The sequence below is a fragment of the Phalaenopsis equestris genome, unplaced genomic scaffold, assembly GCF_001263595.1.
Source record: "Phalaenopsis equestris unplaced genomic scaffold, ASM126359v1 Scaffold000135, whole genome shotgun sequence".
NCBI lineage: Eukaryota > Viridiplantae > Streptophyta > Magnoliopsida > Asparagales > Orchidaceae > Phalaenopsis > Phalaenopsis equestris.
In genome coordinates, this window is record NW_018164577.1 from 323,471 (window position 1) to 348,730 (window position 25,260).

General features: G+C 32.1%; 2 protein-coding genes and 1 non-coding gene across 5 annotated transcripts; 1 reads left to right on the forward strand and 2 right to left on the reverse strand.

The window, feature by feature from the left end:
* Window positions 1-1,043: 1,043 nt before the first annotated feature.
* On the reverse strand, window positions 1,044-15,549 carry LOC110021590 (sugar transporter ERD6-like 7). 3 transcript variants are annotated; one of them, XM_020720151.1, is made up of 18 exons: window positions 15,253-15,549; window positions 14,898-14,960; window positions 7,125-7,214; window positions 6,984-7,052; window positions 6,834-6,899; window positions 6,038-6,103; window positions 5,873-5,948; window positions 4,965-5,029; window positions 4,752-4,844; window positions 4,594-4,674; window positions 4,410-4,494; window positions 3,586-3,632; window positions 3,430-3,492; window positions 2,707-2,766; window positions 2,579-2,632; window positions 2,258-2,317; window positions 2,041-2,155; window positions 1,044-1,326 (listed from the first exon to the last, which is right to left on the reverse strand). In XM_020720151.1, the coding sequence occupies exons 1-18, from the start codon at window positions 15,475-15,477 to the stop codon at window positions 1,244-1,246; spliced, it is 1,461 nt and encodes a 486-aa protein (XP_020575810.1). In that variant the 5' UTR covers window positions 15,478-15,549; the 3' UTR covers window positions 1,044-1,243. The 3 variants fall into 3 exon arrangements, with proteins under 3 accessions (XP_020575810.1, XP_020575809.1, XP_020575808.1); XM_020720150.1 differs by having other exon boundaries at window positions 1,044-1,359; window positions 6,984-7,043; window positions 15,253-15,548; XM_020720149.1 differs by having other exon boundaries at window positions 1,044-1,359; window positions 15,253-15,548.
* Window positions 15,550-20,066: 4,517 nt separating this feature from the next.
* On the reverse strand, window positions 20,067-20,140 carry TRNAI-UAU. Its single transcript has one exon. It is a non-coding gene; the product is annotated as a tRNA-Ile (tRNA).
* Window positions 20,141-22,293: 2,153 nt separating this feature from the next.
* Window positions 22,294-24,361, forward strand: LOC110021562 (GDSL esterase/lipase At1g71691-like). Its single transcript, XM_020720099.1, has 5 exons — window positions 22,294-22,576; window positions 22,796-22,917; window positions 23,105-23,344; window positions 23,794-24,046; window positions 24,132-24,361. Exons 1-5 carry the CDS (start codon window positions 22,294-22,296, stop codon window positions 24,359-24,361), a joined length of 1,128 nt encoding a protein of 375 aa, XP_020575758.1.
* The last annotated feature ends 899 nt before the right edge of the window (window positions 24,362-25,260 follow it).

Genomic DNA, 25,260 nt, shown 5'->3' on the forward strand with positions numbered 1-25,260 from the left:
GGAAAATGATGAGCAAACAAGCGAAAGGGGGTTAGGGCTTCCCCTCTTTCTTTTCTTTTATATATTATAATATAAAAATAATAATATAATATATTATAATAATTATACATCTTATATTATATAAATATATAATATCTATATTATTAGAGTCTAGATAGTATATAAATATATTATTATTAATAATTTATTTTACATTATAATTTACAGGTTTTAAATTTTAATATATATTAATTTTTTTGAGTATATAATTATTTTAAAAATATCATAAATTATATCTATTTATTTATTTATATTATTTTTTTTTATTTCGAACAATAACGATTCGAACACGAACGAACGCATCACTGTTCGTGTTTGGTTCGTTTAGCAAACCGAACGAAAAAAAATGTTCGTGTTCGTCTCGTTTGCTTATCGAACGAATCGAACACGAACGCTCTGGCGAATCGAACACGAACTGTTCGCGAACAACGAGCTTTTTTGACAGCCCTAGAGGGAGAAGAGAGGAGGGAGCTTACAGCGACTTGCCCTTATGGGGCAAAATGGGGTATTCACGGGATCTTGAGATCCTTTTTATATAATCGAGTTTTTTTTGTTACATTAAATGGAGAAGAGCCTAAAGTCTCTACTTGTAAAGAAGATAAATGACAGAAGAGAGAGGCAAAAAGTCCTATTACATAAAAATATCACTCTATTTATAAGAGAAGAAAAACAACGAAGGAAGATTACATTTCTAACCCTGCTTTAAGGAGAATTGAACAGGCTATTATAATAATTATACCCCCTTTGGGACCAAGTTCTTATCATCTAAGGCTCGGTCAATTGGTTTCGATGAGATGAATTGATCAGTGTTGTCGACCGATCTTCTAGATGGAGACCATCAATTGCTCGACCCTCTAGGTCCGGTCGGATTTCTCACATTAGTTGGATAGAAATAATTAATACTATTTATATGAGATCGTTTTAATCAGAGAGTTTATAGAAATGTAAAAATAATCCTTAACTGCCCCTCAATTTTAGAAACAATATGTAGTCTATTTTGGCTCTTCTATAAATTCTGGGACTAAAACAAGATTCAATTATTAATAAATATGCATTAAAACAATTGCAGACAAATGCAAATCAATTACAGATCGAAATTATACAGGAACCTAATAAATAAAGAAAATTACATACTAGACCCAAATTTCTGAAAAATAAGCAGTAAATTCTTTGAGTTCCTCCTTTCTGTTTGTAAATAATAAGACTAAGAATTCATGGAGGACTGGACCTCTTCTAAAGTGCGCCCTTTCGTTTCTGGCACAAGCATCAGCACAAAAACAACATTCGCTGCACAGATTACTGTAAATATGAGGAATGTGCCTGCCCAACATGCAAAAATACAAACATTTTATTTAGAAAAAAATTGGGACGGAATAATTATAACCGTCAAATTTGCGTTGAGATGACCGCAATGCATGATTAATCAAACAAAATTTATATTGCACTCGTACCAAAATAAACATGATTGGAAACTCAGGCAAAAGTTTCATGCCCGCGGCGGAATCGAAATTACAAACAATCAAATAGTTACTAACTTTTCTCAATTATTTACATATATACCACGATTCCTATTTATTTACATACTTTATTTTTTATATTTATACCAGCCAAATCTTTCATATCACATAAAAAATATCATCATTTTAACATTTTTATGCATAGATAAGGTGATATATATGCAAAAATTGAAATCCAGGAGTAAGATACGTAAATACATATGATTTAAGTGGTATGTATGTAAATCCTCCTTTTTTGCGGCATTTACATACATAGCACCATTTTCTTATGTCTTTACATATCTAACGCAAGAATTTTAATTTTTTTTACATTCATACCACCCAAATCTTTCATGTCACATAAAAGATACCATTGTTCTGACGCCTAAAATTTGAAATACACAGACAAGGTGCCATATATATAAAGATTGAAGTTCAGGTGTTAAGATATGCAAATGCGTAAAAATTGACTACGTATGTAAAACTATTTCCAGAAAAATATTACCCCAAGAGCTCCAACTCATGAGAAAGTTAAATGAGTATGAGAGAAGCCATGATCCAAACCAGTTCATCAAAGTCACAAGACTACCAGCAGTTCCTTTGATGTTAATGGGGAAAATCTGTAACCAATCAAATTATCACAGTTATATGAATTTCTGTTCTCTATTTAAATATATTATGAAAACGATCAATTCTTCTAACAAATGTAAAATCTGTTCTACCTCTGACATAATAATCCATGGAATTGCACCCATGCCCATTGCAAAAGATCCAATATAAATCTGCCTCATAAAGCAAAATGTTTTTGTTTGCAAAATCATTTAAGAAAATTACAGAGCATTACAGCAAAACTCAATGTTCAAATCATATGTAAATGAGATATTTTTACTTATACCACCCACTGAAAGTCTTTAAATTGGGGCTGAAATAGTCCCCGTGCACGACTGTTAGAGCTCGATTTTAAAATAGTCGAGCACTAAACTCTAGAACGAGACTATTTTGGCACATTACTCATTTCAAGATATGGGATTTGAAACACTAACCAATATGCCGCAAAGTGTTAAGATAGAGTTCCACTCCACATTCACTCCTCGTTCCTGCAAATCTTTTATCAGAAAATTTATGAAGTGCGATTTATTAAAAAAACAGGGTTTCTAAGGCAAACCATTACCTGTAAAAAGAAAGATAAGGCAGCTATGAAGCAGCCTAAAAAGGTCCCAGAAGAAGAAATCTGAAACACATAATGTCCATTCTATTGTTATTTTCTTTTTAATTACACTAATCCCAATAAAGCTTTTTGACTAATTTTCTAGTATGAATAGTAGCCCACCAAAATAGGAGCATTTATTTCGTGTGGCTACCGCAAGTCTGGACGAAGGTCTAGATGGGCCGCCGAGCAATAAATGGCGGTGCGGGTCGTGCAGCCACATCAAAAACATCATCCTGACGTGCAATCCGCCTCACGTAATTTTTTCTGCCGAAATAGTGCTTGTTTGAATGAAAAAATTATACAACTTTTATTTCCTTCTTTTTCCCACAAAATTTATTCTAGAAAAAAGGAGTGTCAAAATGAATTTTAATCCCAGAGTCTATAAATGTGCTACTTTAGTCTCCGTCTCTTTTAATGGAGGCTCAAATATCCTTTGTTGGAGATTACTTCAGCCCTTAATAAAAAAGTTTGAAGACTAATTTGACAATTTTATAAAATCTTGAACTACAATAACCACACCTAAATAGTCATGAGACTATTTTGACAATTTACACTTTTAGACTATAATTTTTTGAAAATTAGAGTAAATGTTGTGATTGATAGATTAGCTTTTAAAAAGTTCTGACAATAAAAATAGACAAAAAAAAAGGCCGCTCAAAAGAAGCTTTAAATCTCACTCCCTACCAGTAGCAGCGGTTTTCTTCCACTATTATCTGTTAATATTGCTCCCAAAGCTGTTATTGGCAACTGCATAAGGAAAGCAAATATCAATCAATACTGTAATGCAGCAGCTGCATTCCTTCAAATAGCAGAACTGAAAAAAAACTCCATATTTAAAACCTGTATGGCACCAATCAAAATGGTTCCAAAATTTCCAGAAGAAAATCCTGCAATTAAAGAAGAATAATAAGATATGTCGCATGCTTAAGACTGTGTGTGTATAAGAAGGGTACACATAAATTTGTTGGTAACTCTCAAAATAGGCCCCCGATTATTCAGATGTGATCAGTTTAGTCTCAAAAGTCTTGCAGTGCGCCAATTTAGTTTCCCCGACTATCAAAGATTGATCCCAATTTGTCATCTGGAACAAGATTGAGATCAATTTTGTACAGCCGAAGGACTAAAACAGGATCATTTTTGGGTCATAACTTCTACACGAGGGACCATTTTGGATCAATTTTCAATAATGAGAGACTAAATTAGAGGTTTGGTTGTCATATATCCATGAAAGGGTTTGTATAGCCTAGTGGCAGACAAGATTCGAGAGAGTTGTCTTAGATGGTTTGGACACATTAAACTTCGATCATCTGATGATCTGGTTAGGAGGGTAGATGTTTTAGATTCGACTTATGTTAAACATAGAGACATACCTAAGAAGGCATGGGCAAGTTGCATAAAAAAATGATCTTAATTTATTAGAACTGAATGAGAATATGACACTAAATAGGATACAATCGAGAAAAATGATTCATGTAGCCGACCCCACTTGGTAGAATAAAAGCTTGTTATTGTTGTTGTTGTTGTTGTTGTTGTTGTTGTTGTTGTTGTCGGGACTAAATTAGAGCTTTGCAAAACTCTGAGACTAAATTGAATGCATTTGAATGATCCGGGGACTAATTTGAAGTTTAGTTCTATAAATAACTTCTTTTGTCAAGAAATGGCACCTGCAGATACAAATGTTTGACTTGAATAAAATACAATTCCATTGATTCCACCAAACTGTTGAAATGCCATTAACCCAACGCCAACCTGATGGCCATAAACCATTTCATATATATATCTATAATATATATATTATCTTTATGAAAATGCTAACATTCTTCAAATCATTTCAAGGATTTCTCATACAATGGTTGAACGGATGTACTTTCTTTGAAATAGGTCCACAATTTTAGCCTTCGGGAGCCTGTTAAGAGTTTCTATGTAGTCCTGTAAAAAAAGAAAAGTTTTGCAGAAGTTAAATTGATTCAGAGTTTACAAAATGTGAAATTGATTCAAATGAAAACCTGAATTTCTGCCGCTTCCTCAGAAATGTCGGCATCTTTTCCATGAAGGCGACGCAGCGATTCCTCAAACAATTCTTGTTGCCCAACTTTAGCCTTGAAGCAGAAAGGGAGCAGCATTAACAAATATTACTTGGTATGGCAGATGAGCAATAAACAGCATGAAACTGTAATATGAAAAATTAGCAATGTAGAAACATAATTTATTGGTCTTACAAGCCATCGAGGAGACTCTGGAATGAAAAAGAGGCCAAAAAGTAGAATAACACATGGGATGAGTCCTGCATCAAAATTCCAATTTTTTATAATAAGTCACAATAAGGACATCATCATTTGCCCCCTTGTTAAGTTGTGAGGCCAAATTTTGAGAATTTCATTAATTTTGTAGTTTCAATCAGATTTTTCATTTATATATATGCCCGATAGACTATATCTATAAAAATTAAAAACTCTACAGTCATTATCAGAGTGAAATCTGTAGTGATGAGAATGGAATGCAACCATCAATTCGGCGAACATATACAAAATTCTAGGTATGTTTTGACCATCAGTTTTCTTTTTGCTTTACTTGTTCTTCGTAATTTGAATTACGTCTCACCTAATTCCCAATGTTGTTGTCAATTGGATTGCAACAATTGGATTGCAAGAAGTTCACTATTATTTTTTCAGATAAATTGTTGAATCCTAAGATATCCGTGAATCACCCTTCAAGGGTTAGAGCACAAGAGAGGAGAGAGAGAGAGAAGTACATGGTATGAAGAGTAAAATATCTTGTCTATTATTCATTTATCATAAAATGATCCCCTATTTGTAAGAGAGATAGTACAATATGTGATATTATCTCTTTGCCCATGTTTTAATGGAGCCGTTACAAGATCTTCTAAATATTTTGAAGCATGAGCCTATTACTCAGCTGCCCTATAATGGGGCTGGTTTGGTTAGCATGACTCTAATTCGGTAAGACTAATTGCCTAATTCGGTCGGTCCTTTATTTTTTCATATAACAAATTTCTAACATCACTACTTCGAGACAAGAAAAGGAAAATGAGATTTTGCAAAAGAGAAGAAAAAGTCTAGAATTGGCCCAAGATGTCTCAAACTAAATAATCTTGAAATTTACTTACCAATTAGAGCTAACTCTCTCCATGATACTAAGGTACCCACTATATATGTTACTGATAATCCTCCACAAATCATTAACTGTAAATTAAAAAAAAAACATTGAGAACAAGGAAGAACATTCTATATAAGTAAGTACATAAAGGAACATATGATCCTGAGGGCTTCACCTGATTCAATGCTGTGAGGCCACCTCGAAGATTTTTTGGGGCTATTTCTGCTATGAACACAGGCACCTACTTGTGAATAAAATCAATAAATTCATGTTGGAACTTATACAAAAATAAATCAAACATAGAATGGAATACATAAATCAAATCTGATAGCTTATTATTTTTAAAATATTCCATCCTAAAAATTAAGTTGTGGTTATTATAAGTTTTTAATTCATCACAATTTCAACGATTAAGTTACAAGAAAAAATAATTTTAAAAATATTTATAGCGAAAACAAAAATAAACATCGAGTCAAACTATTCAAAAGTTTAATCACAAATTATTATCCTCCTTTTTTTCTCGTAGTGTCAGGGTTCAAAACTATGTTGCAAGAGCTAATTAGTCTAGCATAACAAAATTGCAAGGTTGTAAGATTAAAAAAACTATTACTAATTATATATTTATATTTTGGGATAACTACATTCTGACCACATGAAACATTGATATTTACAAATCAATCACACGGGTGATTTTTTTGAACTACCAAACACATGTATTTACGTGCGTCACGATCAGAATATTAAGAATTTTATAAAAATTGAAAAATTCGGGTTGGGGTTCTTTTACCATGAATTTTGATATTTGAGCAAGAATTTGAATAATGAATGAAAGAGGGTGCTTTATTTTTAAATAGCATGTTTCGGGTGGTTTGTATGTAATTGCTCCTTTCATTTTTGTTCCATCCTTTACAAAAGCTATTAGCATAAATCCACATCAAAGATATGCAAACTAGTAGATCTAAAAACCATACCACATATGAAAAAACTCCAGTCCCAAAACCTGTTGAAATCCTCCCAAAGTCCAGCAGTACAACATTCTGCAAAAAAAACTTAAGCTTGCACTTTAATCAAAATTTACATATTTCACCAACAAAACTTAGAATCTGATAATCATAAAATACCTTGCCAAAATAAATTGCCAGCCATCCTACCATACCAAATAGAGCTGAAACTCTCATGGCCTGCAAGGACTGAAAACAGCCTAAATAGTGACAGACAAAAGTCTTAAATATTTATGACAAAATAATTTAGTCTTTCATTACCCCTTTTCTTCCTAAAAAATCAGCTATCCTCCCACTTGCAATTGCACCGATCATGGCACCGATTGTTAGTATGGATCCAAAAACTGCAAACTGTAATATTCATGTAAGATAGTAATTGTTATTCATTGCTTTAATTTTAATAATTAATTTACAATCTTCTTATTAACAATGATATTAACCTCGTGACCAATACATTTATTAAAATATGTTTATCGATATTGCAAGCTAAGAGACTTGGCACAACATATATATTTGAGATTTTGAGTCATGTATCAGAATACTCTTGCATTTTAGGTAAAATAGTGCAATTGTACTGGCCAAGTGGTTGAGAATTTTATTTTCATCCTTATGATTTTGAATTCAAAAAAACATCTTGTGCTAATATTAATCATTCTTATTAACTATTTAGAAATTAATTGATTAATGATCTAGTTTACACTTGTGAATCACTATTCATATTAACTATTTTAAACCTTTTCATATTACTACAAAAAAACACTATAAAATTTTAATGTTTATAAGGAAAATTTAGTTAATATTTAATAAGTCTCTAAAATGGTATAATGCTAATTAGATATTGATAAAAATACTTCAAGTTTATTTAATCTTATGAAAATTCAGATACATACTACACAATTCCTATGTATTTACATATCAAACACATAAAATTTAATATTTTCATTTATAAGACTTTGGTATCATAACCTATACGTGTATTTCACTTTTTAGAAGTCGGTAATAGTGGCATTTGTTATGTAAGATCAAAGACTTGAGTGCTGAGTTTTTAAATCTAAACGTGTAGGTATTTGATAGTAAATAGATAAGAATTGTGTGGCATGTATGTTAAATGCCCATTCATATATATAAGGATATTAAGTTTTTATAAATTTTTAGGAATTTTGATAGTTAGTTGTTAGTTGTCAAGGAATTGTTTAAATATAATAAAATCCTGATCATTATTTGTGATTAATTATTGAACTTAGTTAATTAATTTTAAGTAAATCTAAGTAACAAAAATTAATCTTCTATTATATTAAGATTATCTAAGCTAAACTGATATGTTTATCCACATGATATTTTTTAGTGATATCACACCTCACTGTCCTTTTAATTTCCTTGAAAAATCTCATGTTCACTTAAACCCTTTAAAAAATAAAATAGTTTTCAAACAATCTACCAAGATTTAGCAAGATTTAACAGCTATAATGCCAAACAATTTTGAGGATTTAACGCCTCATGGATTTACTAAATTCTAATGGAATTAATGACCTATTTGGGGCAGCTGCAGCTTATCTAGATAAGCTGATTGGTTGTTTGAGACAGCTGTTTGAAAACAACTGATTTGCAGTTGTTTGTAGATAAATGATCATTCTGCCTCTGTTAATTAATGTTGTTTGCAATAGAAATGTCTTGACAATATATTTTGACACTAGAGAAACAAAAAATCCATACAAAATAGTAAAAAAAATAAAAAACAATCATCACTTAACAGCGAGTATCAAGATAGATAAAAAAGAAAAAAAAATATTAAAATGACAATTAAAATTATGATAATATTAATTTTAAAATCGATACGACGTATGTCACGAGCTACAATGTCCTCTAGAGATACCATTTAACTCTGATCACTATCAGCAATGGAATCTGTCAGACTGTAAGCCCACCAGAAGAAGGCACATTTCTCTATGACGCTCCGCTGACAACTGTAAAATTATTTCTCGTAACTTTGTGTCCGATGTAACGTCAATAAAGAAGGCACACCTCTCTATGAAACTCCGCTGACAACTGTAAAATTGTCTCCCATAACTGTGTGCTCGACGTGACGTCAATAAAAAAGTTTATAGTTCATAGTGGCAGAGCACACGCTGGAAGGTCTTTGAAATCTTAGAGCCCATCTTCCTTAAAAGATACAAAGGAAAACTCATTAGTAATGTCAGAAAATTCTAACGGACTAGCCAAAAAAAAAAAGCATCAAAATTCCAATAGACCAGCCAACAGACCAGGCAACCCAATCATGAGCAAACTGTTAGAAATTCATGTTTAACATTTATGACACAAATTCAAAAAATACATAATAGCCAAGATCTTTTAAATTCAAGATTTTTACATATTTATAATAAAGTAACATATAACTCTATTCATGATAATAAAATTTAATCTTGAAGAAATTTGATCTTGAAGAGATGGAGTTTCTCTCTATAATCCCTTGAAACTTTCTGTACTTTCTGATTGAGGAAAATGTATGGGGTGTGTTAGAAAGAGAGAGGAATCATTCTTTGAATTATGCTTTATTTAACCACTATCTATTAAGGGGATTACTAACTAATAGGATTTACAATAATTTAATAAATTAATTGATTTTATTATTAAAATCAATGACATAAATTATTAACATCTATTCATTTTAGAGGTTACATGAGTTACAAAAAATAAATATCATAAATTATCATAAGTTATGACATAAGTTACGAGTTAAGAATATAAATAACTTAAGTTAACATGATTTACAACAATAAATATCATAAGTTATCATAAATTATGACATAAGTTATGATTTAAGAAAATAAATAACTTAAATTATCAAAATAAATCTTATAAGTTATTAAAATACATGTGAGCCACAAATAAAAATTTAACATTCTCTCACATGACTCACTTAATTTTAATAATACATAACATACTGCACTAAATGTAGATAATTCTTTCTTTATATTGGTCAAACATAAATTATTTAACAAGTATGAAATAATATGAATCATGGCGGTTGTGCATTAATTTATCGACACAGTCTCTTCCATGTAACACAATATCAATTACATACTTAGCATAATGAGAATTAACATCATTTTCTCATAATGTATGTTAAAAGACAAATCTTGTTGAACATCATGCAACATAAAATATACACTAACGATAAAAATAAGATTTATGAATGTAAGAAACAAGAAAATTGAGTCGAATGTCAAAATACAAAAAACATAAAACTAATAAAGGGTTTTGCTAATTTTCATTCTCACGATATGTTCATTAAATGTCTTTGGTAGCAACTCTTTCGTTAAAGGATGTGCAATCATGAGATTAATATGCTCAATTGACACCCTATGTTTCTAAATTTCTTCCTTAACGATAAAATATTTTATTTTCATGTGTTTAGCACCTTTAGAATACTTGTTATTTTTTAAAAAGAAGACTGCTGCGGAGTTATCACAATAAATTTTCAACGGTTTGGCAATACTGTCGATAATTCCAAGTCCTGAAATAAAATTTCGCAGCCATAAACCTTGAATTGTAGTTTCAAAGCAAGTCACAAATTCAGCTTCCATAGTGGAAGCAGCTGTGATAGTCTGTTTCACACTTTTTCATGAGATTGTTCCTTCAGCCAAAAGAAACAGATAACCAAATATTGATTTTATGGTATCAACACATCCAACAAAATCTGAATCTGAATATTTTATCATTTCAAGATCTTTAGATCTTCTACAAGCGAGCATGTGGTCATTTGTTCCTTGTAGATACCTCAAAACTTTCTTTACAACTTTAATTCATAAAACCACGTTTAGTATCAATATTGGGATGCAAAGTCATCAAAGTCCCAGTAAAAATATTATCAAGTTTAAGCTTATATAGGTCATCACAAAGAATACAATAACCTATGAGATAATTGTGTTTAAATAAATTGAAAAAATCGTTTACAAATTTAAAAGAGTATCCAATAGAATCAAGTTTAGACAATGAAATCAAATTACGAGAAACAAAAAGGATATACAACAACAACAACAACAACAAAGCCTTAATCCCACTACGTGGGGTCGGCTACATGAATCATTTTTCTCCATTGCGTCCTATTTAGTGTCATATTTTCATTTAGAAACAAAAAGGATATAATGTTTAAAAAAAATTTAAATAATGTTCAGTATCTAAAATTAACCGATAGGTTCCAATAGCTTCAACTGGTGTTTTGACTCGGTTTCCCATAATGACAAACTTTTCATTTGGGTTTATGATTTGGGTTGTAGGAATCCTTACATCGTATTAGAAACATGAGTGATACAATCAATCAATCCACCAGGTATTATAAGAAACTTTTGCTAAATTTAATTTAAAACATACAAAAACACATAATTTGTCTTTCTTTTTGAACTAGTCTTTGCGCTTTTAAAACTCATTTTAATAGCGTCCAGACTTTCTGCAAAAATGACACTTAATTTTTTTATGTTACTTTTTGTGAGTTGGGGCAGATGACGCATTAATTTTTAGTGGTCTTTGTTTGCCCCCTTTCTATTTTTCTCTTCAGATTTCTTTACAGCTCCTTTTTGATGACCCATGAGATTAATGGGGTGATTTATTTCTTTCTTAAGTCTTATTTTCTCTTGAATGAGCATATATTGTAGTTCATTCACATTTCATTTATCTTTTATAGTGTTGTAGTTCATGTGAAATTGATCATACTCAAGAGTCAATGAGTTAATGATAAATTGCACAAAAAAATTTTCATCACTTCCATTCCCAAAGTCTTAATTCTTGTTGTGATGTTCGTCATTTCAACGACATGCTCATACATAGTACGAGAACCATCAAATTTCATGTTGATTAACATACTCAATAGCGTCTCAACAAGAGATTTATCAGCAGAGTCAGACTAAAAACAATTATCAGTAAATTTCATAAACTTCTTAGCACTTTCAGTGTTATAAAATGTACATTTTATATTGTTTGTTGCAATCGTTCGCATAAACATTAAGCTCAATTTGTTTGAATTTTCCCAAAATTTATAGAAAGATATTTACTTAGCACCGCTAAAATCAGTAAGAGCATGGGGTTTCTCAGTCGTGAGTGTCAAATCAAGATCCAGAACACAAATCAAGATCCCGTGAGTGTCAAATCAAGATCCAGAACACCAAGGTGAAACTAGACTTGCTCACGTCATTCAGAGAAATTAAGTTCATTGAAAATTTAAATAGATGTAACTTGTAAATGAAGAGAAACAGTAGTAGTTACTGTAAATAAATAAAACATGTTCGTACATTAATGCTTCAAACATTAAACTTATATAGATATTCATATAAAATCAGATTAAAATTATAATTATAATAATAATAGTGTATTAAAATCTTCATTTGGGTGATATAACAATACACAATAATGAACATAATTGATGCTTAACTTAAATTTAATATAATTGGTAATTGTTTTAACTTAAATTATATATCTCTATTATTTTTTTATATATAAACATATTTAAACTAAGTATATAAATAGAATACAATTATATTCAAAGATTATAAAATAAATGATCAACTTTTGGGCGATCTAGAAATATTTTATAATAAATAAATTTTAATATTTTAGTAATAAAATGTTAAATTATTTCATAATAAGTATCACATACTCGCGGGTAATTGAATTTATTTAATTTGACGTCTATTAAACTTATTAATTTGATCACTTTGGTGACTAACAAATTAAACATAACATCGACGTCAAATAAATAATAATTTCAATAACATCACTTTACTTTAGTATTAGTTAGTTAATTAAAGATATAATTCACAACGGAAATTTAATATAATTAACATAAATAAAATTATATGAAAAAATTATAAATTTAGTAATCAAACCTATGATACCACATGTTAGAAATTCATGTTTAACATTTATGACATAAATTCTAAAAATACATAATAGTCAAAATTAAAAATATATGATAGACAATATCTTTTAATTCATGATTTTTTACATATCTATAATAAAGTAACACATATTTGTATTATTTGTATTCATGATAATAAAATTTAATCTTCAAGAAATTTGACCTTAAAGAGATGGAGTTTCTCTCTCTAATCCCTTGAAACTTTCTGTACTTTTTGATGGAGGAAAATGTAAGAGATGTGTTAGGAAGAGAGAGGACTCATTCTTTGAATTATGCTCTATTTAACCACCACACATCAATGAGGTTACTAACTAATAGTATTTATGATAATTTAATAAATTAATTGATTTTATTATTAAAATCAATGACATAAGTTATTAACCTCTATTCATTTTAGGGATTACACTTTAAAATTTAGAAAGAATAGGGTTTATTCATAAGTTATCATAAGTTATGACATAAGTTAAGAAAATAAATAACTTAAATTATCATGAGTTATCATGAGAAATATCATAAGTTATCATAAATTATGACATAAGTCATGAGTTAAGAAAATAAATAACTTAAATTATCAAAATAAATATCATAAGTTATTAAAATAAATGTGAGTCACAAATAAAAATTTAACACAGACCACCTAAATTCCAACATGATTCGACAATTAAAGGTCATTCCATTGAGTATTCTCAGCTACAATCAAAGCTAAACATTCAAGCTAAACAAAAAAGCCTCACCATGCCTTCCAATTTTCCATGCCTTCACGATTCTCACAGAGAATAGGAGAAAAGGAGAAGCCAAAAAAATAGAGAAATAAGTCATGCCTTACAATTTTCCAGGTCTTCAAAATTCTCACTGAGAAAATAATAAAGCCAAAAAAAATCACATAAAAACTCTGCCATAAAAAACTCCATGTCTTCGACATTCCCATAAAAAGATGAAAAAAGCCAAAAAATCACAGGCAAAAGTTATTTATTCTCACTTCTCCACAGTAACCATGATATTACGCACAGAAAACCCATTCCATCAAAAATTACCATAACAAATGCAACATTGTTACGGATTGCAACTGCAACTACGAAAATTACTTACAGAGCACCGCAACTACAGATTGCAGATGGGAAGAGGAGGAGAAAGGCAACACAGTCGAGAGAGATGTGTCTGACGCATGAGAGAGACACACGATCAAGCCACGGGATGAGGACGGATGAGAGGAACGAAGACACCTAGGGCACGGGCTGAGAGCAAGTGCAGCAACGAGGGCAAGTACGTAAGTTTTAACTCCAAACACTAGGCCGCACGGTCAAACCCTTGACCGGCATTTAATAGAATATGAATCGCGCGTATCACGATATGCCCGTCGAACGCTCCAACCAAACGCCTCAGCCACGTTTTCAAAACGTTAATGTTGGGAATAAGTTGCGCCAAACGACCCCTAAGTTTTAATTGTAGCTAAATAGACCCTAAGCAATGAGGATTTGATTTTGGTAGATTAGATACTTCAATGTTAACAAATTAAAAAATAAAATGCAACAAAACAAATTCAAGCAGAGAAGGTCATACAAGCAAACTCTTCATAATGAAAGAAAATAGCAGCACATGTTGAATTTTTTCTTTTAAAATTGAATGGGAGCCACCACTCATAGAATAGAGACAAATCTCACTAACTTTCCACAGGGTTGCACGTAAGAGAAGACAACATGTAAAGTTGTGTGCCAAAGCATATGAAAAACCATTCAATAATATACAAAAAATGACAGCTTGACTGCCATTAAAATAAGTATTTTATATCAAAGCCCGAATAATTTCGTCTTATTTAGGATGCATTTGGGACAATTTTATTGTAGTTTTGATTTACAGATTGCTGCCATTCTTCTATTTGGCTGCAAATTTGTAGCAATATTTCAGAAATTTTTAAAACTAGATTGAGATTTCCTAACAAGATACTGTAATAAAAATTTTGTTCAGTTAAGCTTGGATGGAACAATTCTATAATTTTGTAAAAACCGTCAAAAAAATTTGTTTTTGTCGGAACAATTCCACAGCTAAATGCTTCAATGTAGGAAAGTTCAAAGTTTTACACTTAGCTTGTTAGGTACATGAACTAGAAAAAGAGCCTTACAAACCTCAGACAAGGAGAGGCCCATATCATTCATGATCGCAGATTGAGATGGTGCAGAAAAGCCAACCTGTATATATTTTTAAAAAAATTAAAAAAAAACTGTTTTTTTTTTTTAATTCTGAACCAAAACATTAATAAAAATAAATAAATAATCACTCTTTCTTTTCAATTCAAGCCCAAGTTTTCTATTTGTGAACAAACAAAACATTCATTTGAATTAAAACTTTCACAGAATAACTTGATTAAACAGAACATGTAATTATGATGTTTAGGGTTATCGAACAAACAAGAAATTCAGTAACAAAATAAGTATTTTGAGTAGATAAAATAGTAAATAAAAAAATTATAGTAGAACTTACACAGGATCCAAAAACAAATGAGCCACAGACAACAACTACGGTGCTGAATAGAATCATCCATATTGATCTTTTGTTCGTCTTCACATTTGCTTGCTGGATGAGAGGCTCCACTGAACCATTTTGCTCGCTGCTAATCCAACTCTCCATGTCTTTGTTAATGGCCATCTCTCTATTCTGCGGAATCTCCTCTCTGGCTCCCTCTGTAAGCTTGTAGTGCTTTTGCATAAAAGGGGAAGAGAAGAGGGAGAGAGAGCAGTTGAAATGAAGTGTCCCAGAAATTATAACTCAGAAATCTTCAGTTTTGACTCATTTAATAAGGCAGCTGGATATTTCTTTCTTCCTTTTTTTTTTAATATATATATATGATTACATTAAGGCCACTACAATTATTGATATTTATAAATTGAACATTTAGATTATTTTTTCAAACAGCCAAACTGATATATTGACGTGTGGCACCATTAAAATATTTAGAATTTGATAAAAAAATAAAAAGTATGAGTTGATGTTTTACAACGAATTGTGATATTTGAGTGAGAATTTGTAAAGTGGGGGGAAGATGATAGTTGAGTTAAGAATTTATAAAACAAGCTTTGTGTAGTCTAGATATAATTTCTCTTTTTTTAGGAGCAATTATTAGATGCAGAGTATGTAGATATAAATTTCATTGAATTTTAGCTCTATTGGTTTAGGGTTTAGCAACCAATATAACTAAAATACAACAAAAACTGCATCTACCGAGTTTGCACTTAATACTTTTTTTTCTTTTTTAAGAGAGACTTCTGTTGGATTAATTTTAGGACTACAATGTAATTAATAACTGTGTTGGGTCATCATTTAATAAGTCAAAATTGTTGTGGTCTAATTTAGAATTAAGTTTATGACTTTTGACACATTTGTCATGATATTATAGTGTAGATACCATAAGTGCAATTCTAATTTGATGAGGGACAGAATTAGAATTAAGCAAAATTTTTTGTAACCGTCTGTTAGTTACTTTTAAGGGTCATGGTCCCCGATTTGCAGAGAGACACATCAATTTTTTTGTACCCCATCAACAAGAAACTAAAGAAAATCTAGAAAATCTGCAGATTGGAAGATCATACCTTGTGCAATCGATCTAATGGACTCTGATACGCTTCCGCTAATCTATGATTTATTTCTCTTAAAATTGAATGTGATTTTTTTTTTAGTCCGAACAAGTTTGCTTTTTTGTCTGTATGTAGCTCTTGAGTACTAGCATTTCAATCATCTAAACTTCAATTTTTACTTATGGTCCATCAAATTTTCATATTTTTGGCATACGTTGGATAGTAAATTATGTTGATTGGTTTGTTAATACATAGAAATTGGAAGCTAATCTTAGATTTAATGCCTGGTTTTCAAGTTGCCTTGTGGAAACCTAATCTAAGAGATGGAAGGATCGAACAAATAAAATGTGCTGCCAATGAGGGTCATTAATATTTTATTTAAAAATATTTTAAGCCAAATGTTATATTATGCTATACTTAAAAAAATTATAATTATAAATAAATTAATGAGCAGTGATATTTGAATCATACGTGTATAACCGAATAAGGTTATAAGAAAAATAGTTGAGCTTATTGAATGTTCATTCGATATCAATGAATCATTTCTAGAGCAAAATAATTGAAAAAGTAAAATAGGAAAAATGTGCTTGACCCGATAGAATATGCTTTAAATTCTTTTATTATTTTTGGAAGCAAATTGACGTTCAAGTTTAATTTTTGAAATGAAATATGATGCTTTATAAAATAGTAGATACTTAATTAATAATAAAATAAGATTATTAAGAACAAGCGCTTCTAATAATTTAGCCTTAATATTTTAATTTAAAAAACAATATCAATTATTCATTGGCTTCCACAAATATTACATTTTTTTTTTTCTTTTGAATGAGAAAATAATTGCGCTGGTTGTTGAATGGAGCACGCTTCATTTTTAATGTTGAAATTTAGCTTTGACACGTCAAGAACAGATTTTCATCAATCAGTACGAGTTTCGGTACAATTTTTTAAATAAGAAACATTCAAACTTCGATTAAGAGTCATCCAGAGCTCTGATTTCAACAAACTTATAGTCAGACTGATCGGCTTGATAAAACAGACATAATGATATAAAAGTCAGCCTAATCAGAGTCAAATCATTAACCACTCTTAGAGGATTTTTGGAGGCATTTGAAATGTCAAACGGATGTCGAATCTAACGATTTCATAGTCGAATCGAACATCTCGACAAGACGAATCCAACGAGCCCAAGATTAGTCAATTCCAACATCGTTAAGGCACTCAAATGTCCATCAAACATCAGAAAATCTCTCCGGACCGTCCTATCAAAATGGTTCATATTCTTGCATTAATTGCACTCAAAGCACTATAAATAGAGTTTCACTCCTCACATGAAAGGGAGAGACTTAAGAGAGAACTTGAGGTTTTGAGAAGGAGCCCAAGTTTAAGATCATCCCTGCTATCGTCGATCATCGTCGACCACCACTGACCGTCGATCACCATTGCCGACCTCTGTCGACCACCACCAGCCACCGTTGATCGCCGTCGATCACCGTTGACGTCTGCCGACCACCGCCGACCTCCGTCGACCATCGTTGTCGGTCATTAACCACTGTCGATCACCGCCGACCTCTGTTGACCACCACTGACTAGATGTCGTCGGTCAACGTTGTAACTTGGAAAGCTAGTAACATTTTCCCGCCTATGGGATAAGGGGCATTTGTAATCATCAACTTATAGTGGATTTTTACCACTGGGTCAGGCCCCGTGGTTTTTCCCCTTTACGGGTTTTCCACGTAAAAACTTCTGTTGTCATCACAATTTGATTTATTTTCATCTGAGTGTGTGTTGAATCCTCGCGCAACGCTAAGACGATAATCCATTACTCTACTGTCGCGAATTTTCTAGCACGCATCAAGCTTAACAATTTTAGAATAGCAATATTGATATTAATAACAATAAAAGTAATAATGAAGATTTACATGCGTGCGTGCAATTCTTATGCATTTGCATATCTAATATCTAAACTTTAATTTTTAGGAGTGATTACATACATGTGGCCCGAAACATTACTATTTATAAATCTATCACAATATTACATTCATTTTTCAAATTCTCGCTCAATTAGCAAAATTCAGGATGAAACCTCAACACATATTATCTTATTATTTTTTTCGCGTGCCAAATTATGGTTTTCCTCCCTCATTCAAAGTCCGGTTCTCCTTACTCTTATTTTACACAAAATTTTCATTTTTTTCAAGTTCTCTTATCCTCTTCTTTTACATATGTCGAAGGAGAAAACTTTAAACTTGATACACCACCAACATATTTTCATCATCCAGAACACTATAAATAGAGCCCGCCCCATCCCTCTCATGAGGGGGGAGGAAGTCTAGAGAGAGAGCCTAAGGTTTTGAGAGAAATTGCATCTCAGCATCACCACCAATCATCGTCAACCACTGCCGACCTCCGTCGTCGACCGTCGTTGATCGCCGACGACCACCACCGATCTCACACGACTACTGCCTAACATCGTCCACCATCGTCAACCGTCGTCGACCACCGCCGACCGTCGTCGACCGCTGCCGACCGTCGTCTATCACCATCAACCAGACGCGTCAGTCGACATTGTAATCTGAGAAGTATAGTTACACATTACCGTCTGTGGGACAAGAGATTTTTGTAATCATCGATCAATAGTGGATTTCCGCAATTAGGCCACAACGGGTTTTCCGCGTAAAAGCTTCTGGAGTCATCACAATTTTTTTCTATTTCATCTGTGTGTATGTAAAACTTTCATACAACGCTAAGACGATAATTTATTACTCTACCGCCGGGAATAATCTAGCACGCATCAAAACTAATCATCATAGTACATCTCACATTGGTACAACTACTATCTTTTATACATAAGAGATGGTATTGAACTCTTAATGTTAGGCGGCATTTTTAAATGAGAGAATGACTGCTGTTTGGGGCACCCACAATGGCCTCCTCCAATTATAGTCTCAAATGGGATAAATTTAGAGTTTTCATATTGAGGATGAAGAGGCGCAAATTGGATCTATTACGTTGTCAAATATGAATAATTTAGCCATTTTAGCAGGCGAGTTTGATTCAACGAGATAAAATTTAATTATGAATTTCCCATATATCTAGATTTGTGTGTACATTATACATTTATATATATGTCATACGCAAAATTTCAAATTTACATATACATCATTTTAGTGCTTTAAAGTTGCGCTTGAAAATGTATATTTCACCTTATAAAACTGATAACATAAGATTTTAGTGCTGTCTATGTAAATATCTCCTTTTTCAAAGATAATAATTGATATTTACATGATCGAACGTTAATAGATATGAATTGGGTGGTAGGCATGTAAATCTCCCTTTTTTATATCCACCAAACAATGTCCGTCCCCACCCAAAAACATGTTTTACAGCATGTCATTGCTGCAGAGAAAATATAATAAAACGGGAATAATTTTTTCATGAATAAGGTTTTTTTATATTCTATAATAAACATAAAGTTTTATTATGACAAGATAGATTTTATGAACTTAATAGATAGAGCTACGTGTTAAATCAACCGCCCACATTGTTGCATTCATCACAGTAACAGAGTTTTAATGAATTTAAAATAAAAAATAAAATAAAACGACAAATGTTTTAAGTAAATGGTGATGAAATTCTTGGCCTGGACTAGATAATACAAAACGACAAAAGGATAAATAAGATTAAATTGAAGTGTTGTCTAAACCAAAAATTACTCCCGCAACTTGGTCCCGGCGGGGCTCGAACCCGCGACCTTCGGCTCATAAGACCAACGCTCTAACCAACTGAGCTACGGGACCAGATTTGTTCTGTTATTTTTCTATTTTAAAAAACTTTAAAAAACAAATTTATCATTACAGTTGTCTTATTATCCTTTTTCGCTCTTTCATGCAGGAATGGAAAAAGAAAAAGCTAGTCTAGAAGCCAGTACATTTATTTTGAAATAAAAAACTTATATTAAATTTGATGAGTGCTATAAAATTTACGATCATAAATTAATATATTATCATCTTAGTGTTGCACGAAAGTTATGTATTCACTCGAATAAAAACAATCAATATAAACGCCATCAGCTTTTACATGAAAAACTTATAGAAGGAAAAAATTATAGGGTCTTTCCCAGTTGAAATATTCTATTAGGAATGATAAGTTCGCATGTCTACTTGTGTCATGAAATAGGAAAGATTAAGTTATGAAGTTATATCTTTGTATATTAGTTATAATTTTTGGTGACAACAAACTATAAGGGTGCGTTGGACTTAATCTTTCCAACGCTCGCAACGTGCGTTGGACTCATAAGACCAACACTGATTATCGCAAATGTAGTAATTTGTTGTGAGTGTTGGACTGTAGTTGCAACGTCAGCTTATCGTAAAATCCGTAGTTGATAACCATGACAACAGTTGTTCAGGTGAGTCGTAGGTGGTTGCTTCATGAGCATCAATTGCTTATGAAGGTCGTAGAAGGGAGTTGCGGAAGATATGTAACATGTAGGTCGTACAACTCGTAGTAGTGAGCTGTGATGATGTCTGTTAGGCATAAGGGGCTCAAGTCAGGAGTTGTACGAGTTGTGGACCACATAGATCGTAATGATAGTTGTAATAACATTTGTAGGCCGTGATTATCGGATTTGGGAGCTACATGAGCTGTGGACCATTAGGTCATAGTTGGTCATGTCGGCTGTAGTGATGAGTTGTAATGGTTTTCGCGGGTCGTAAGTGACGGAGTCGGGAGCTGCACAAGTGTATATGAGATGCGTTGTTACACTGGCTTCGTGGTGCACTGATGCACCATCTTTAGAGTGTGTAGTTGCACTGCAATCGGGTACATTGTTGCACCATCTTTAGAGTCAACCCCATGTTTGGGATGATGCACCATTCTGCATGTTATTTCGTGACTTCGTGGTGCAGTTGTTACTTTGCACAAAGCTTCGTCACAATGAGCGGGCATCGACTGACAGTGAACGACAACGACTAACAAGTGGTGTTCGACGGTGGTTGACGATTGTCGATTACTGCATGAGTGATGCTAGACTTGAGCTCCTTTTAAAAGCTTTAAACCCTCTCTTCATGCTTTAAGCTATCTTTTTCTTCTCTTATGAGAAGAGTGCGACTCTATTTATAAAATTTCAGTTGCAATTAATAAATGAATATTAATCACTCTGATTGGATGGCCTAAGATGTTCATTCGATCAGACAATGTTCGATGAACCTTTAAGTGTCTTAATGATGTTAGAGTTAAACAATTTTAGGCTCGTTTGATTTGCTTTGTCGAGACGCTCGATTCAACCATGACCTAAGCAAATTCAACATCCATGCAACCATCCAAATATGCATGGAAAACTTTTATATAAGTGGTTTTAACGACTTGATATGATTTTGATTTTACTTAGATCATATTGATTTTGATATCATTAGATCCCTCATCGAGCCAGTCAGTTTGATTGAGGTTTGTTGAAACTTAATTTTGGATGACTCTCAATCAAAGTTTGAAAGCATCTAACACATATATTAAAAATATTGTATTTACTTTGAAATAAATATAGTTATTAAAGTTGATAAATAAATGAAAAATTTAAAACTAATAAAGATCAATTTTATGCATACTTCCCCTCCCAATATTAAAATAAAAGTTCAGCCGGTCAATTACAAATCCCAATCAGCCGGTCAATTACAAATCCCAAAAAAAAAAAAACGCACATCGAAACAATGAGGGCAAAATTTATATAAACAACGAGCTCATTAAACTCTATTTCTATTCCCAAAATTGACTTGAGAGAGTTTGCCTGAGGACTATTGATCTTCCCGCCCTCTACACAACCCAAAAGCTCACATTTACAGTTCTTAATAACTCCTCCAACCACCTTCTTCTTTCCCCACACACACACACTCCCTCTCTCAGCGCTATACGTATAATTACCCTCCCTTCCCTTCTTTATCCTCCACAAACACTTATGGCAACCTTTAGCTCCACTCTCTTCCTGCTCCACATATCTAGCTGCTTTCTGCTTTCCTGCTGTTCGCCAGATATATCGCCGGACAACGACGGCGGCGGCGGCGGAGGCCGGAAGGGTCTAGTTCCGGCACTGTTTATTTTTGGCGATTCTCTAATAGATAACGGTAACAATAATAATTTGGCTTCGTTGGCCAAAGCCAACTATTATCCTTATGGAATTGATTTTGCTGATGGGCCCACCGGGAGGTTCTCCAATGGCTACACTATTGTTGATGAGATAGGTGATCTATAAGTGCTATTCTCATTATCTCGCCACTTTCTATTATTTATTTACTTTCATAAATTTTTTGGAGGCATTGGTATTTACTTTTATAATTATAAATTTAAAGTGAGGAGCATCCATATAAGTATGTTTATATTTGTAAAATAACAACATATAATTTTCTGGCAATTCTAAAAAGCAGTATCCCGCTCATTGGTTTTATTGAGTTTTTTGGCAGCTAGCCTCCTTGGTCTCCCGCTCATACCGGCATACTCTGAAGCCTCTGGCAAAGGACTTCTCCACGGCGTCAATTATGCCTCCGCCGCCGCCGGTATCCTCGATGACACCGGCCGGAATTTTGTAAGGCCGCATCTTCGCCATCCATATATGATTATAGCTTCTATATTCTTGGTTAAATTTACACTTTTACATTAATTTTATACATGCATTACATTTTAAAATAATGAATATTTGATGTTCACACTAAAACTCAACTAATTTACGTGCATTTTCTAATCACCATCTATGCATGCGTGCGCGCATGCAGCTGGCACGTATTCCATTCAATGAACAGATCAAGAACTTCGAATCCACCCTCAATCAAATCAGCACGAATCTCAGCGTCGATGCTGTCGGCCAATCCATTGCTGACTCCATCCTATACATAGGAATGGGAAGCAACGACTACCTCAACAACTATCTCATGCCAAACTACGACACTCGCAGCCGATACAACCCAACCCAGTTCTCTGATCTCCTAATCCAACACTATTATCATCAGCTGACTGTAAGTATATATTATTCTGTTTCCATTTTTTTTTTTATAGGGGAATTTACACGCATACCACTCAATTTCTATGTTTTTACACCTAACTTCCTAAACTTTGCTTCTTTACATTAATTTCATACGGCTAAAATGTTTCATATCACATCAAAATATCACCAAATTCACCCTTCCATGCATATGTTGTTATGCATGTGAAGTTTAAGTTTTAGAGCTGTAAATTATTACATAAATATTGATAAACCCTAAACAACGTAAATCTTCCTATTTTATTTCATTATCGTAAGATTTACATACCTACCACTCAATTCTTATGTATCTATATATTTAAATTTAAACTTAATTTTTTACACACATGACATGCCACATTTCCTATTTAAAAATATAAATACTTTTTCATTACAGTCTACTTAACTTATGTATATATATATATGTATATTTATTGATTTCAGAGTTTGTACAATCTTGGAGCAAGGAAATTTGTGCTGGCTGGACTAGGATCATTAGGCTGTGTACCAAACATTTTGGCTCTGAACATGCTGCTTCAATGCTCTGAGGAAATAGATAAAAGCCTTATTTTGCCATTCAACAGAAAAATGAAGCTAATGGTTGATAGACTGAATTACAATTTTCCAAGTGCCAGATTCACTTATATTGACAATTATCACATGTTCATGGACATAATTAACAACCCTGAAACATATGGTAATTATTATCTAATTAATCAATAATTAAGTAATCTAACGATCACTGTTTTATTGTATTAACTAATTTATATTTTTTTTTGCAGGTTTTCACGTGATTAACAGTGGTTGCTGTGGAATTGGGAGAAATAATGGGCAGTTAACTTGCTTGCCATATGAGACACCATGTCCTAATAGAGAGCAATATGTGTTTTGGGATGCCTTTCATCCGACGGAGAAGACAAATGTTATAATGGCAAAAAAGGCGTTTCGTGGTGGTGATGATGTTGTGTATCCTATCAATATTGAGCAGCTTGTTAATCTTAAGCTTATTTAGCTTAATGATTCATCATCATTGGATTGATTATGAGAGGAATTGGGAAGAGTCGTTAATTATGATTCAAAATAACAAGTCTTAGTTTAATTACTCTAGAATGTATGTTTGAAAACGGTTATGTTGATTTTGAGAATTTTTTTGTTGATTTATAGTTTTAAATCTTCAATTTAGTTATTATTATTATTATTATTTTATTTTTTAAAATTAGATTTATTTTTCAAAAGAAGCGTTGCATCGTTATGGCTCAATGTTTTATATTCTAGCTGTTTGGAATGTTATTTATTAAAATTTATTTTAATTTTTCAACTTGGTAACACAATGTATTATTGTTTTGTTGTGTAAATACAATATAAGTTAATAAAAATTGAGAGTTTATGCTTTTGATATGCAAATGGGTGGCATGTATGTAAAATGCCACAAAAATTTTTAAACAAATTTTGTAACGTGTCTTGCCTTGAGGATATTTTTATGAATATTTTATTTTTTCTCTAACCCACAATGACCTGTTATGCATCAATTAGCCGCTAAGACTGCTTAAAATAACTTGTCGGGAAAATTTCATAAAATACCTCACAATTCTTATGTATTTACATGTCTAAGCAAAAAAAAAAAATTTGATATTTATATTTATCATATTTTGAGATTAAAATTTTAAGCATGAAAATATGTATTTTATTTTTAAAAGTTAATTTTAAAAATATTTTTGATGTGTTTTGGAAAAATCGAGTGATATGTATGTAAACATAAAATTTTGGCTGTTAGAAATGTTCTTTCAGAAAGGCACTAAATTTTTTGGAAATCTATGAATGTAGTGCCTAATTCTCATTTTTACAAAATTAGCACCCTATTTATCGATTAAATTGTAAGCGGTGAAAAATGATAAATTTAATGTTTGATTT